The sequence below is a fragment of the Lepidothrix coronata genome, unplaced genomic scaffold (genome assembly GCF_001604755.1).
Source record: "Lepidothrix coronata isolate B3197 unplaced genomic scaffold, Lepidothrix_coronata-1.0 Scaffold186, whole genome shotgun sequence".
Classification (NCBI taxonomy): domain Eukaryota; kingdom Metazoa; phylum Chordata; class Aves; order Passeriformes; family Pipridae; genus Lepidothrix; species Lepidothrix coronata.
In genome coordinates, this window is record NW_016690366.1 from 1,411,090 (window position 1) to 1,426,251 (window position 15,162).

The 15,162-nt window shown below is 43.7% G+C and overlaps 1 protein-coding gene across 5 annotated transcripts in view; it reads left to right on the top strand.

Moving 5' to 3' along the window:
• Positions 1-15,162, top strand: part of WNK2 (WNK lysine deficient protein kinase 2) — a 120,858-nt gene that overhangs the window by 54,619 nt on the left and 51,077 nt on the right. For all 5 annotated transcript variants that reach the window (XM_017830978.1, XM_017830980.1, XM_017830979.1 and 2 more), the window contains exons 5-9: positions 1,998-2,086; positions 2,933-3,152; positions 5,632-5,920; positions 9,349-9,545; positions 13,402-13,548. In XM_017830978.1, the coding sequence (XP_017686467.1) occupies positions 1,998-2,086; positions 2,933-3,152; positions 5,632-5,920; positions 9,349-9,545; positions 13,402-13,548 (942 nt within the window). The remainder of the gene's footprint in view (positions 1-1,997; positions 2,087-2,932; positions 3,153-5,631; positions 5,921-9,348; positions 9,546-13,401; positions 13,549-15,162) is intronic.

The following is a 15,162-nucleotide window of genomic DNA, read 5'->3' on the forward strand; positions in this document are numbered from 1 at the left end:
TAATCTGATGCCAAAATGTTCAGAAATGTTCAGAGAGCTGCCAGCCCCTCACTGAAATTCACCCATAGATTTTATTCAAGACTTAATTCAGTGAATTACTTGCAGAAAACCTTTGAAATACTTTTTTTTTTTTTTTTTTTTTAATTCAAGGCAGCATTGGATGAGCCAAAAGTCAACTCTGCAGGGCTCCTTATCTGCCACTGCATGAGCTATTATTTACTGTTATTCCAGGGTGAAACTTTAAAAGGATTTGAATGGAGTTAAATGTCCAATTCCCATTCAGTTATGTCCTTAATCACATTCTGGGTTTTTTAGATAAAGGAAACTGTGTTTCCTTTTTGTTCTGCTTATTGACTTCATTGGAAATACTTGGGTCCTTAAGTGGTAGGATCTAACTGCATAATCTCTTCTCAAACTAATTTTGTCAAATTTTCGTCCATATATACATCTTGGTTTAGTAGGTGGAGATGTTGATGTGTTTTTAAAAGGGAATCAATTCTCCTGTGATTTAAAGCTGGACGTCACAAATAAAGGATAACTTCTTGTGTTGCCATGTGTCATCTGTAGCTGAATATAAATGTGGAAGGCATCCACAGGAAACTTTCTGTGGATGGGAGGAGTTACCAGTGTCCCATCTGGGGGCTGGTAGTTGCTCTGACATCCTTTGACAGGAGAGTGCTGAGGTGGCATCGCTGGAAACCACGGCTGTTCCTAGGGGAACATCCCTTCCTCCCTGTCCACAGCCTGCAATCAGAAGAAACTATCACTCTGGGTTCTGAGAACACCCAGCCCCACATCTGTGCTGGCTGCCCAGGTGTTCCCCATTGGTGTTTTTTTGGTATATTTTGGATATCTGTACGGAATGATGACACAATGTGTGAACTGTTACTTAGCTGAGAGCTCACATACCTCTTCTCCTACAGTCTGTCCTTATGTTGGTAAGATATATGTTATTTTTATATTATATGTTATTTTGTCCAGGCTCTGTACCCTGAGGTGGATCATGCTGAGTTAAAATCTTGGTCCTAAAATACTAGACAGTGGGGAGAGCTGACCTGTGACTGTCCTAGGAATGTGTTTGTGTATCCCTTTTAAATCCTCTCCATCTTCTTAAAACAATCCCAGCTAACCTTAAAGAAATGCAAAGTATCCCTGTTGCACCTACAGAGCTGAGCTCCCAGTGTGGGGACATGGATTCTGCCTCTCCAGGTTTTCTTTTGCAATGAGCAGTTGGGTTTTCTCCTTGAAAGGCCATGCTCATAGGTTGCTGTTCCAAACTAGAACTATTCCCAGAAAAATGTTAACATTTGGCAGAGATTTAACTTGATTTATAGGCTGCACCTGCTCTACCATGCATTCCCAATGGGATTCTAACAATATCCTGGGAAATTCAAGAGCAACACAGAGCTGTTGGGTATATTCTCCTGCTTTCCAGCTTTGTTATTAGGGTGGATTTTTAATTTTTTATGGGAACTGGGGTGTTGGAGAGTGTTTGGGTCATAGAAAAGCGAAAGGTTTGTGGGAAACAGGAATATGGACTATTCCAAGGTATTTTGATTAATTCTCAGCACTGGTTAACTGAAGAAAAAACATGATTATTTCTCTTTATTCATTTAGTGTTTTAAGGCAAAAACATAAAAGGAATCATTTCAGAAAATGGTTATTTTTGAAATTTAAAACTGACTGTTTCTTGAATATTCACTTCAGAGTCCACAGGATATAAAGGTAAAATTTGCAAAAGATGGTAAAGAAAAAGGGATACTTGCCCTGTGTGTGACTGAGCTCGTGCAAACTAGTGTACTACTTTTGAAGTGCAGTGGTACTTAGAAATATGGTAGCCCTAAATCTTAAACTCAGTTTTGCATTAAGACTAACAACTTTAAAGCATTAGTTACTCCAAGGGTTGAATTAACTGTACAATGTAGGAAGAATACGCTTAATTAACAGATATAATGCAATTCTTTTTCAAACTAAATTGTTTTTCTCTATCCTTTTAGGGTATAAAGCCAGCGAGCTTCGAGAAAGTTACTGATCCTGAAATTAAAGAGATAATTGGGGAGTGCATCTGCAAAAATAAGGAAGAAAGGTTTGTTTCAAGTAATCAAGTTTTGTATTAAGTAATGTGTGTGCAGGGATTTCAGAACTGTCTGCGGAGTTTTGTTCTTTGTGGATTTTCTCTGGGGCAGGAGAAAGCACAGAATGGGAATGGAAATATGAATGATTTCCTGCTTCCCTGGCACACAATGTCAGGACAAGTGCTATGGTGTCTCTCAGCCTCTCAGCTCCAAAGGGTAAGGTCAGGAGGCATTGCTGTGGGCCTGAGCCTGGGTGTTCCAGTAGCAATTTCTGGCTCTGCAGTCCATAACATTTCCCTTGGAAGGTTCTACCTGGAGCACCAAGTGTGGTGAAGGTCGATGTAGGTTCATCACAAGCTGTTGTAGCAGATCCCGTTGGCCTCAGTGGCCTCTGGATATGGAGACATGTTGTGCATTGTTTCAAGCTTCAGGTTTAAAACCTGATCTTTCGCTGGTCTCTGCCAGTTTCTCTAGTGCTCAGTGCTTCCTGTCTTTCCTAAATACACTTTTTAGGGACCTCAACTGACTCCCTAGAGGGAACCTCTTCTTTAGTGCTCCTTAGGCTCAGGTACTCAAGAAAAGTTGAGCAAAGCTATAGTCTGCATTTCTGTATGTGTATTTCTTGTGGTGTATGAATGTTTTTAAAGCTCTGAGAAATGGAAATGTCATTTTTTCACTTTCTTTTCATTTTCAGTAACATGGGAAATCCCATGTCTTTTCAAAAGGAACACAAATTCATTATGGGTGAACACCAAACATACTGTAAACGTTTCCACTTTTAACAGCAATTTCTTGTCACAAACCTTTCTGAAATTGCTTGACTTGCAGTATTTGAATCTTCTTTATATCCTTTGCAGATATGAAATTAAAGATTTATTAAGCCATGCCTTTTTTGCTGAAGATACTGGGGTAAGAGTGGAACTTGCAGAAGAAGACCATGGTAGGAAATCCTCTATTGCCTTAAGACTCTGGGTAGAAGATCCTAAGAAACTGAAAGGAAAACCCAAAGATAATGGAGCCATTGAGTTTACTTTTGATCTGGAGAAGGAAACTCCTGATGATGTTGCACAAGAAATGGTAAAATAAACTTCTCCTGACAAAAATGTGTATATATAAAGTAGTGCATAAGTCTCAAAAGACAGCAGGAACAAGTCTGGTTCAACTCCACTTGAACCATTCCAGGTGTCCAGTTTAGGCACTTCGCATTGATTTTGGAGTGAATGCTGCAAGAAAGGGGTAAACGGGGAAGAACTAATAACTGAAACATATTGTTTGCCTTGTATGAAAGCAGAGGCCTGAAATAACATTTCAAATAGCTTAGGGACCATAAAGGTCTGGTCCATTTTTATGTTTTGCAAACTCTTTTGCCAGTTTCTGTAGGCTGTTGAATGTCTTCGGATGTGTTTGGAATCTGTTTAGTTCCAGGCAGCAGCTTGAAACAAATTAGAAGAGCTCAGAAGTTCAGTCACAAAACTTTCTGCACTGAATTCTCCAAAACTCCTTTTCCCATCTTTTCTATGGTGTTCCTTAGGAGGAATGTAGATGAGGAAGGTCTGTGGTCAGCCGCTCTACCGCCAAACATTGATAGGAAACTAGATTCACCCAGTTAGGAATAAGCTTTGGATTTTTTAACAGATAAGTTTAACTTGGTGAGTTTCTGTGTCTTCGTAACTTGTGGAGTTTTGTTAGAGAATCTGTGTTCCAATTTCACTACGTTGTTCTTGAACTCATATTTCAGTGGTGCCTTTACTGCACCGTTCTAGCGTCGTGGAGGCTCAGAGTCAGTTAGCTCTGAGCCGAGGTCTGAACTTTCCTGTGCTTGCAGAAATGCTATTATAATCTAAATCCCAAGGGTTCCCATTTAACAGTGTTGTCATCACCACTCCTGTCCTGCTCAGGAGGCACTCTTTTTGGTAATGCTGCCTTGCTCTGCTGGGAATCGTCACCTTCTGCTCCAAATTTAGTGGGAGGAATTCAGGCTCCTTTGTCTTCTTGTCATTAGTTTGCAGTAGGTCCAGTATTTTTCCAGCAGTGTATTGTTACAGAACTATTTAGTTTAAAAGTGGCTCTGGTACAGTTACCTACTGTTATATTTTGCATTTAAATATTGGTGGAAATATCTGGCATTTTGAAGTTCTGTAAGTTGCTTGGTCCACAGCTGTGATGTTTTGTTTTGAAGAGGAAATGATTCTAGTAAAAAGTATATTTACAGGGATCATGCCCAAACTACAGTGACACTATACCCTTTCCCAAATAATTTTAAAACCTGTGTTCTGCATTAATAGTTACCTAAGTGAGTGTCCTGAAATGCTTTCAAACTTGAGGCTGTTGCAGGGGCAGAAAAGAGGGACATTTATTCCTAAATGTCTTTTTCTAGTCCGTATCAGTTGTGGAACACCAAAGCCATGTGCTTTCATCAGTTTATTGTTTTATGTGCTGTGGAAGAGAAGAATGCAGGAGACCTCCTGAGTACAGGCAATTATTTATCATTACTGATGTGGTTTTGGTAGTTGGGCGATCCCACCTGTCCAAAGGATGTGGCTAAAAGGAACTTGAAATGTTCTGGTGGGTTTGGAGCCTGAAGTCAGCTCTCCTAATTGGTGGGGACTGTAAAGTGGCACATCTTCATTAAAATGAACCTGTGTTTTAGGCTACTTTACCCCCATTAGTTTTAAACAGTGAAAATTTAAGCTGTGAAAATGCCTCATGTTTGGACAAGAGCAAAGCAGGAAAGCCTCTAGATCTCCCCCATGGATACAAGTGCTTCCAAATCCATTGAATATGTATGTTAAGAATGTAGGGAGGGCAGACAAAGCTCTGGTAGGTTATTATTAAGTGAAAATTCATACCCTGTGCTGGAGGAGATTATGCGAACAAGTAGCACAAAGATGAATTTCCATTTCATCTGTCGAGCGGTTGAGTTCTGAGAAGCCTCGTCCCCTTTTCCATCAAATGGGAACAGTCTGCATCGAACTCACTGATGGGCTTTTTGTTTATAAAAGTCAATCAATACTGACTGACTTCACTATTTAAGAGAAGTTAATTTGAGACATAATTCTGTTAACATCTTGTCCCTCAGAGATTGCTGTGCTGCCGGGCAGAGTAATTTGGGAAACTGTGTGTGCTGGAAAGGTTAAGGCAATAAATTCAGATTTAGGGGTAGTTTGATTCACTCCAGTTGCGTTGTTCAAAGATTCTTTTTCCTGTTTTGACTATTCTTTTAGTGTTAACAAGAAAAAAAGAGGGGAACCCATCTGCCATTAAACTTGCTCTCCACAATGGATGTTAAGTGGTGAATAAATTGAGCCAATACCTATTCATATCTTAGAAATTGCATACTGGGTTTTTTAATGCATTTGGGATAGAAGTTTTATTAAAAAAAGACCCCATCAAGCTCTCGAGTTCCTGTTCTCGTGAGAAATAAATTTATTTAAATTCATATTGTTTCAAACTGATGTTTTCTCTGTTAGGAAGAGATTTCAGTGGCACAGGTGTGTGACACGTGTGTGCACGTCCATGCACGCGTGACCTTGCTAAGTCTGTGCCTCCTCTGTAGATTGACTCGGGATTTTTCCATGAAAACGATCTCAAGATAGTTGCCAAGTCCATACGGGACAGAGTAGCACTGATCCTGTGGAGGAGAGAGCGGATCTGGCCGAGGATGCAGTCAGAGGAGCGGCGGGACTCGGAGTGCCTGGAGAAGCTGAAGGCGCCGCAGGCGCAGCAGGTGCAGGTCACGTACCTGTCCCACACGGGGCACCACATCCTGTCGGAGCCGGAGGAGCCGGAGGCGGACCAGCACCCCTTCCAGCAGAACCTGCCCACCAGCGTCACCTCCGTCGCGTGTAAGTCTCGTGGTTTGTGGGCACACGGTGACGAATCTCCAGGGGAAAAAGCCACAGTGATCCCAGCTCGGGGGAGAGAGGAACTGGTGTGTGTGGGTTTGAACAGTAGCTCAAAAAACGCAAGAGTCCCGGACAGACACATCACAATTTTGAAAGAGGCTCCCCAGGGCAGTGGGCACAGCCTCAAGGCTGCCAGAGCTCAAGGAGTGTTTGGATGATCCTCTCAGGCATGTGGTGTGGCTCTCAGAGATAGGAGGCTCTCAGGGCCAGGAGCTGGACTGGATGATCCTTGTGGGTCCTTTCCAACTCAACATATTCTGTTAAAGTTTCAAGAAAACTATATAATACAGATATCTCTATATACATTCCTTCAATAGCAATAAATGCCAAAACCATAACATATTTGTAAATGGAAGGGCAAGGAAACCTGCTGGTTAAAACAAAAGCTACATGTTTTCTGTGCTAGGTGGTGGGATCAAGTTCGTGCAAAACACGATTTCAGAGCCTGCAGAAGTCGAATTGGCACCAAACTGATTGCTGATCCTTGTGGGTTCCTTCCAACTTGGGATTCTGTGAATGTGTATGATTCAAACTGGTCAGAGCAACTGGTGGCTCTTTCAAATGATGTTGACCTTGTGAGATGTTCATTGCAAACCAGACCTTACTGAAACCAAGGCACAGCAGGCTCTTGTGTTTTCAAGTGACTCCTAATGTCTTGCAGTTTTTTGTGATGCTGTGCAAAGGTCTGTGGTAGGAAGAAAAATCCATCTCTGGATGTTACGTGATGTAATTTAAGATTTCCCTGTTTTATGAGAAATGCCAGCTGTGTTTTGGTCAGGGGTCTTGGGAGCACCAGAGCTGTGGGCTGACATTGTAATTGCTGTTGGGTCTTTGGATCATGGTCAGAGGTTAACTCTGTTCCCCCATGCTCTCTTTTGCCCTGAGCTCATGGCCCTGAAGCCAGGACCTGTTTGTGCTCCCCCGTGGCAGATCAGAGTAGGGGGTCACTGATCTGCCAGCCCTTGACATGCAGCTGGGGCTGATCCCGGGGGTATTTCAAGGACGCCTCCTGGTTTAATTCCAAGGACTGATTTTGGTCTATCTCTGGCTAGGAAACTCCCTGGTTTGGCTTGCAGAGCTTGTTGTTTCTTCGTTTGGATTCTGAGTGTCAGATTTACCCCCAGCAAACAGCACAGCACAAGGAAGGGGGAGTGCTTTTATTTTCCTAAAGTAACTGCCCTGACTCTGGCCGCTAAAATTAACCTTTGTTACTGACTCGAGCTCTGGTACTGAAATCTAAATCTGTTTGTACTTTTAACCATCTTGAAGGAAACATTGCCAGATATTTTTGCACCATCCCTGGAAGTGTCCAAGGCCAGGTTGGACGGGGTTTGGAGCACCCTGGTCTAGTGGAAGGTGTCCCTGCCCATGGCAGGAGGTGGAACAAGATGAGCTTTAAAGTCCCTTCCAGCCCAAACCATTCTGTGATTCTGTGATTTTTTGCTTGGAAGATTTGAAATTTTATGAAAGTTCTTTTCCTTTTTCCTAGCCAATTTTTCTGATAAAATCCGATATGCATATTTTCCTACAAAACAATTATCATAATGTTTCTGTTTTACTGTTCTGGGCTTGTATTTAAGCACATTTGAGTTAAAGATGCATTAGCTTTAGCAAAGACACAGCTGCTGCTTTAATTCAGGTGTTGTATAAAGGGCTACACAGAGGTCTGCTTTGAATTCTGAAATATCCACGCATGCCTCTACAGGGAAAATGTCTTTACAAGATATTTAGCCACATTTGCATAACACTCACAATATTGCTGTATTCACAAAGCTTTTTATTTGAATCTAAATTGAGCTCATTTCATTTTTTTGGATCATATATTTATTTCATGCTAATTCCTTTGAGGAACACTGCAATTATGACTCTTTTTGTTTCCAGTGGTGCAACAAGGCAATTTGTGCTTCCCATGATTCTGCTGGACATGAGTTGGCAGAATTTTATACTAAATATAACCCCCCCAATTTATTTCCTATTCCTCCTCAACTTTTAACCAACACTTGGTATGATTTGACAATTTGCTATCAGAGTATTTGAACATTTTCTTAGCATAAGACCTCTGTAAATTAGAGTGCCACCTGTTCATGTAATCTGAGGTCAAATGTAAAAATGGAAACTAATAACTTAATGTGTGTTGTTCTATAAAATCCTGAGGCTGACTCATAGCTTTTACCTTAGCACTTGACTGTCATACTTTTTTTTTTCCCCTTTGAGGTCCTGAATAATTGTTTGTAATAAAAGGCAAGTGTTTATGCAGCAGAATTCCCATCGTGAGAAAGGGCTGCGTTGGCTCTTCAGAAATGAACTGAATAAATAGAGAGGGGAGTTTAATTTTGGAAAAAAACCCAAACAGTTGGGAGAATAGTTTGTAAGTACTGAAGAGAAATGTCATCTCTGGTGCTATTAAAAATAATTTTTTATTTAAAGCCAAATAAGTAAAACCTCATTTAGAATATGGAAAAAAGAGACGATGGAAAGTGTTGGAAAAAGAAATGGTGTTTAAGCTTAGCTGTAACTTAAGCCATTTTTTTAAACTGCATTGCAGTTTTCTTTCATTTTTTAATTTTTAATCTCTTAGAAGCTGTTTGTCCTTTGTATACATCCAGCTGCAGTCTGATTATCCCATTTCCTTTCTCAAGTGAAGAAAGCAGTAGCTTATGCTCAAGAAGAACTGGGAACCTGTACTTTACAGGCTTTAAAAGTCGTGAAGAAACATTTTTAAATCAGTAATACCAATATTTCCCCTGGACAAAGGACCTGGTGCTCTCCCAGTGCCCGTAGCTGTGCAATTCCACAGGTTCACTGGGCAAATGCTCCATGAGAAACTCCCACAGAGTGTGGTCTTAACTCACTGAAACCTGTATATGGTTTTGTGTCTGACCTTCAGCTTGAGGTGCTGCTCTACACGCAAGCAGGACATGACTTGCTGGACTAATAAGTCATACAGCATAAAGAATTTTGTGATTTTCAGTGTTGCTAGTAAAAAAAGGTGTTAAAGTCAGTCCATCCCTGGGAGATGGAACTCTAAAAAAGCCCATGATCTGCTCTGAACATGATAATTGGGATTACCTCTCCTTTCATCCTACAGAATCTATAGACGTCTGCAATTCTTAATGTCAACCTTATGCCCTTTAAAGGAAATATTAATGTGCCTAAAATATCACTGTGCACAGAAATCCATGGGGATGCCTTTTGGCTTAAGAGAAGCAGTATGTGCCTTTTGCAGAAAATAACATTTGTGTTGTATAATTTATTTATATAACAAAAGGGCCACACTAATTGCATAAACCACGGTGACCTTGCTCTAAAGTCGTCACTCGAACGTTTGGAGTTGTTGGGCTTTTAATAAAAATTAACTGTTCTTTCAGCTGACAGCACGTTTGACAGCGGCCAGGGCTCCACTGTTTATTCTGACTCCCAGAGCAGCCAGCAAAGTGTCATCTACTCGTCCCTGCCCGACGCAGTGCCCCCGGCCATCCAGCGGGTGTACAGCCCCCCCCTGAGCGAGAGCCAGCCCGTGCCCCACAGCCTGCCCCAGCTCGGGCACTACCAGCAGCCCTCAGCAGTAAGTCTAAAGCTTTTCTTTTCAGATCATTTTGTATCCTGGGTCATATTCAGTATTACCATTTATATTCTTGTTTCTGGAGGGTGCGGGTTCCGGGACTCTCTTTATGTGTTCCTCGCTCGTCTCTGTGGGTGGTGACCTGCTCAGTGATACATTTCTGGTGGATGTGAAATGGGTGATGGTGCCTGAGTCGTGGTATTTGCCATCCTGCTTCACTGGCAGCTGTCATGCTTTCAGTAAAAAGTTCCTTATCAATCTGTTGATGCTGAAATCTGTTAGTGGCTTTGCCACAAAGCACAAGAAGGACATGGGCCTGTTGGAGCAGTTCCAGAGGAGGCCATGAAGATGCTCCAAGGGCTGGTGCCCCTCTGCTCTGGAGACAGGCTGGGAGGACTGGAGGTGTTCAGCCTGGAGGAGAGAAGGCTTTAGGGAAGCCCTAGAGCCCCTTCTGGTGCCTAAAGGGGCTCCAAGAGAGCTGTGGAGGGACTTTGGACAAGGGCCTGGAATGACAGGACAAGGGAAAATGGCTTTAAACTGCCAGAGGGCAGGGTTAGATGGGATATTGGGAAGAAATTCTTCTCTGTGAGGGTGGTGAGGCCCTGGCACAGGTTGCCCAGAGAAGCTGTGGCTGCCCCATCCCTGCAAGTGTCCAAGGCCAGGTTGGACAGGGCTTGGAGCAACCTGGGCTAGTGGAAGGTGTCTCTGCCCATGGCAGGGGGTGGGATGAGGTTGTTTGTTAGGTCCCTTCCAAACCAAACACTCCGGTGATTCCATGATTCTGTGTTTATTTTTAATCTGCTGCACGTGGTTGCAAACTGTTTTGTTTTGCTCACTGTTGGTGTAGTCCCGTGTTTCTGCTCCAAGAGCCCCCTGGCTCTGGTGTTCCTTCCAGCTCTGACAAGGGTTACAGGGTCATCCAGTCCCTGCCTTTGGGGCTCTTGGTGTGGGTTTGACCTCATGTGGAGTCAGCGATGTATGTCCCTTACTGGGGCTCCAACACCAGGCACTGGCAGCCCTGTCAGATGTTCCCACTTGCTCCCATTATGACCTTGGCCAAAAGTGCTTCATGGAGTTGCTGGTGCAAGGACAAACATACGCAAGTGAACAGAGATCTCTGAGTGCTTCCAGTGAGAGGCTCCCGGCGAGCGCGTTGTGTCCCTGGGGAGCTGTGGAGGACTGTGTCCCAATCCAGCCTCTGTGCCCCTCACGTGTGACAGGCCACCCTTACACTGCGTCTTGCTGCCACAGTGACCCCGTCATGGCTGTGATTCCCAGCGCCACGTCCCTTCCCCTGGAACCCGGAGAGGAAGACGCGGATCTGCGGGGGAGAGGAGAGGAAGCGGGCACATGGCCTCCAGTGGCACTGGGGTCCTGCAGGCTCTACAGAGCTCATGTGTCCTCACCACTCTCCTCAGCCATGCCCAGACCACTCATTTTGGACTGGCCAAGACCAGAACACGTCAGAAGCCTCAATGCCTGCTGGAAGTTCTCACTCCCCAGTTAACTGACTCCCAGAAAATGCTGTGTTCTAGCCCCTTCCCCAGAGCAGGGGGCCCTGTGGCAGGTGTTCAGACCTGCTCTGTTATGGGAATGTTTACAAGTCAGAATTGGCCAAAGGACCAGTTCTTCCCCCATGAGACCTGCAGGGGTTGCAGAAAACATTCTGCCTTCTGAATCCTCTGATGACCAGGAAGCAAGGAGCACTGGCACCGGCTGCCCAGGGAGGTGGTGGAGTCTCCTTCCCTGGAGATACTCAAAGCCTGTCTGAGTAGAATCCTGAGTAACATGCTCATGGGAAACCTGCTTGAGCGGGGAGATTGGACTGGATGACCTCAGTGGTCCCTACCAACCTGAACCATCCTGTGACTCCTCTGTGAGAAGCCTCCACGGTCCCATCCCAGCTAGCAGTGCATGCTGGGGACTGGAGCATCCCAAGCAGTAAAAATGACAGTGATGACGTGGTACTTCATTTTTTTTGTTGGTTGCATCCTCCTGGTCTTAAGAGCAATGCCTTAAAGATCACGGGAGCAAAAAAATAGACTCCCCAGGCAATTATTAGTAGAGATAAGATGTAGAACTGGTTCTTTAATGAAGGCCTTCAACCACCAGGAGTACAGAGACGTTTGTCCCATGTGTCCAGGGGTTCCACAGTTTATGGTGTTGTCCATCCAATCCCAGATCTCTCCGCCCCCCAGATCCTTCCCAGTTCTGCCCCCAGCATATCCCTCTGGAACTTGAGTCAGGGGTCCCTCAGGACCCCTTCTTCCTCATCTTCCTCTTCATCACAGTACGTACAGTCTCTTGGAGCTTCTCCAAGGTTAAGGATTTGAAGGTTGCTTTGACTATGGTGTATCTTCTTGTAGATGCCTGGGGTGCAACATTCTTAAACAGAATGAAGGCCTGCCTTGAGAGAAGTCTAAACAAACTAAAGGAATTTAGAAAGTTTGATATGAAATGGGGTAAAAGGGTTGAGTATGTGTAAACTACTGTGCTAAAGGGTGACAAATTATACAGGTACATTAAAACCTACATTCATTACACAACTACTTCTAAAATCTACAAAAAGCTAAAAATCTAAAAAATCCAGAGGCATCAAGAGAAGAAAAAATTAAATCCAGGAACAGTGTTTTTTTCCAGATTTACCCTACACACTTGGGAAGTGCCTCATTTCCCCTGATTTTACTGTATATTTTTCCAAAACGTTGCCAAAAAATTCCAAACTGTATTTTGGAAATGCATCAACTCTGTTCACTTGAAGGTAAAAAATTCATCCTTGGCATCTGTAGCCAGCTCCCTCTACTGTGGAAAGCACTTTTCCTATGGGCACACATCTCCTGGAATGGATGGGATGAATCCTTCCTCATTTCTTCTTCACTCAAAGCACCAAATGAACCCTTCTAAATGTAACACTCCAAAAGCACACCTTGAGCAGAATTTATTGTCAAGTCAAGCTGTGCAGCACATTCTGTCATTCTTTCTGTTGATAGGTTCTGGTAATTTTAACCTAAACTTGTTGACTGAGGGTTGAAAAGACAACATCTTTCATTCACAAGCAAAATATTGCTTCTAACTTTTTATTTTCTGGTGGGTCTGCCATGTTTTTTTCTTCCTGTGATAATTTAGGTTAAGAGTTCTGAGTCTGGTAAATCTCGAAAAACACAGGAAACAAAGTCTGATGAAAAACCTTCTGTTTTCCAATTAAAAAAAAAAAAGAAGAATTGCTGTAACTAGGTATTATTGACCAAGTTGACAAGCACATAACTGGAGCTGCAGTAGGGGTTTTTTAGGCCTATGAGCCTCAGTCTGACATAGTGTTTATGTGTAATTTATTTGTTTTGTTTGAGCTGAAGTTGTAGAGACCTGATGTTGTTAAAAACTGATCTGAATTTCTATTTTAATTTTTTTCCACTTCAACTATGGTTTTAATTTGTTTCTCATTTCTCCATTTATTTTCCTGGCATCCATTTCCAGTAAATTACCTGCTTTTTTGGAAGATGAAGATTATAAAATTAAAAAAAAACTTTGTGAAGATAAATTTGTAGATAAATTTGTAAAGATAAAACCGTTACCCGGTTGCTGTTGCTGGTCTGTTCCCACTCCCTGTGCTTCCACTGGTTTTACTGGTCTGCACTCTTGCTTCCAGAAAGAAATGCGGTGTGGTTTCATTGATTTATTTGGCATTTACTGACTTTTTTTCCACATTTTTAGATTTCCATCCCTTGCAGAGAAGTTTTCTCCCCTCTGTTTTGACCCGAGTACCGAGCGGACGAATTGTGCGCGGCCGTGTTCGTGCTGAGCGGTTGCAGAGCCCCTGAGGTGGCGGTGCCCTCCCTGATGCCGTGCTCTCTCTCCACAGCCTGTCCTCCCCGCGGTGCCGGCGGCACCCGCCGTGGTGCCCCAGCACTACCAGGAGCCGGCGATGCCGTTCCCGGTTGTCCAGCCCACCACGGTCGCCTCCCTCCCGCTGGGGCAGCCGCCGCCGCCAGTGCTGGCCGGCCAGCAGGTGAGAGTTGGGCTCTACCAAAAAGCCCTTGCCTCATCCCGCCCCTTCCCTGTGCTCTGCTCCAGCTCGTACAGGTTGCCCAGAGAAGCTGTGGCTGCCCCATCCCTGGAAGTGTCCAAGGCCAGGTTGGGCGGGGCTTGGAGCAAGCTGGGACAGTGGAACGAGATAAACTTTAAGGTCCCTTGCAACCCAAACCACTCCTGTGATTCTGTGATACCTGTAGCGAGTTTGAGCTGTTTGAAACTGTTAAAGTGCAACTTGAGAGATTTAGGAGTGGGACAATGGGTATTTGGCCTAACAGCCTTGAGGACAGTCGTGGAACACACATTGGCACGTCTTGGTTGAGTTTAAGTCTTCCATTGTGGCTTCGCAGCATCAGCCTGAAGCCTTGCATTGATATCAATGTGCTGTCTTGACCTGTAAAAATCCAACAGTTTGTTAATAATTTTGTTATTATTCAGCACCTCCTTTCTAAAAGGTTAGAAAGAGACCCCTTAGCCTGGTGCCACTTGTCTCTGAATCCTGAGTGGTGCTGCTCGATGAGATGTTAATACAGTTCAGTGCAGGCACCCAGCCAGGAGGTCCACCTTCAGCAGCAAAGCCTGTCTCTGAGTTGCCTCCAAACAGTAACTCTTGTGCATTTTCAGGGATCAAATCTCACTCCAAACCCTGCATTTCCTAAAGCTATTTCCAAAGCAGCTCTTCCCAGCAGTGGAGGGGTGCTCTCGTGAGGGATGCAGCCACAGTCTGGTATGATCTGGTAATTCATGGCTTATTTCGGTGATTATACAAAAAACTTGGCTTCCTTCAGTAGAAACTGTTGCTGGTGCTGGAGAGTGTCTATACTTTGTGACTGGCATGAATCATACCTCTCCAAACCTTTTGAATTATCAACATTTATCTCACTGGTTGCCGTTTAGGGTTTTTTTTAACATGCCCCGTTCTTCTCAAAGCATCAATAATGGAGATGTGTCGTTTGGTCTCCTTGAAAAACATACCTTTGTGCAAGGTTTTGTCACATAACAGTTTTTTTTCTAATGGGTAGAGATATTCTCATAGTTGTCTCAGACAAAAATTTTATACTCAGGCAGGTTTAGGACCTCACCATTTGCACAGGTCTTGCTGGTGGCCTCTGGAGCTTTATGCTGACAGTTCCAAATCTGTTGTTTATTTTCCCCCATGAGCAAATTCTGGTTTGGAATAGGATATTTGCCCAACTTAATTTCTTTATCGTGCCCTTTCCTCACAGCATTGCTGTCTCTTGGAATAGTTCTATCCCTGACAGCAGAAGGATTTAATTACTGATCTGTCTTTGCTTCCTAATCTTACCAGGAAGGCTAATAAAAAACTGGCTTTTTACAGTTTTTTTATTATTATTATTACAAAAATAGGTAAAATGGTCAAGTTTTTCTGCAGAACTTCCCAGAGTGCACCCATGTCTCAGAGACAGAGGTAGGTCCAGTGGTCCCGGAGTCCCCAGGTGTGTGGGGACTTTGGGAATGTCCATGCTGTGGGGGGTAGGGCAGGGCAGCAGAAGAGGTAATGGGGGTGAGAAATTCACCTGCCTGCAGAATGTTCTTGTATCATTATACACTGGTGGCTCAGACGTGGGAT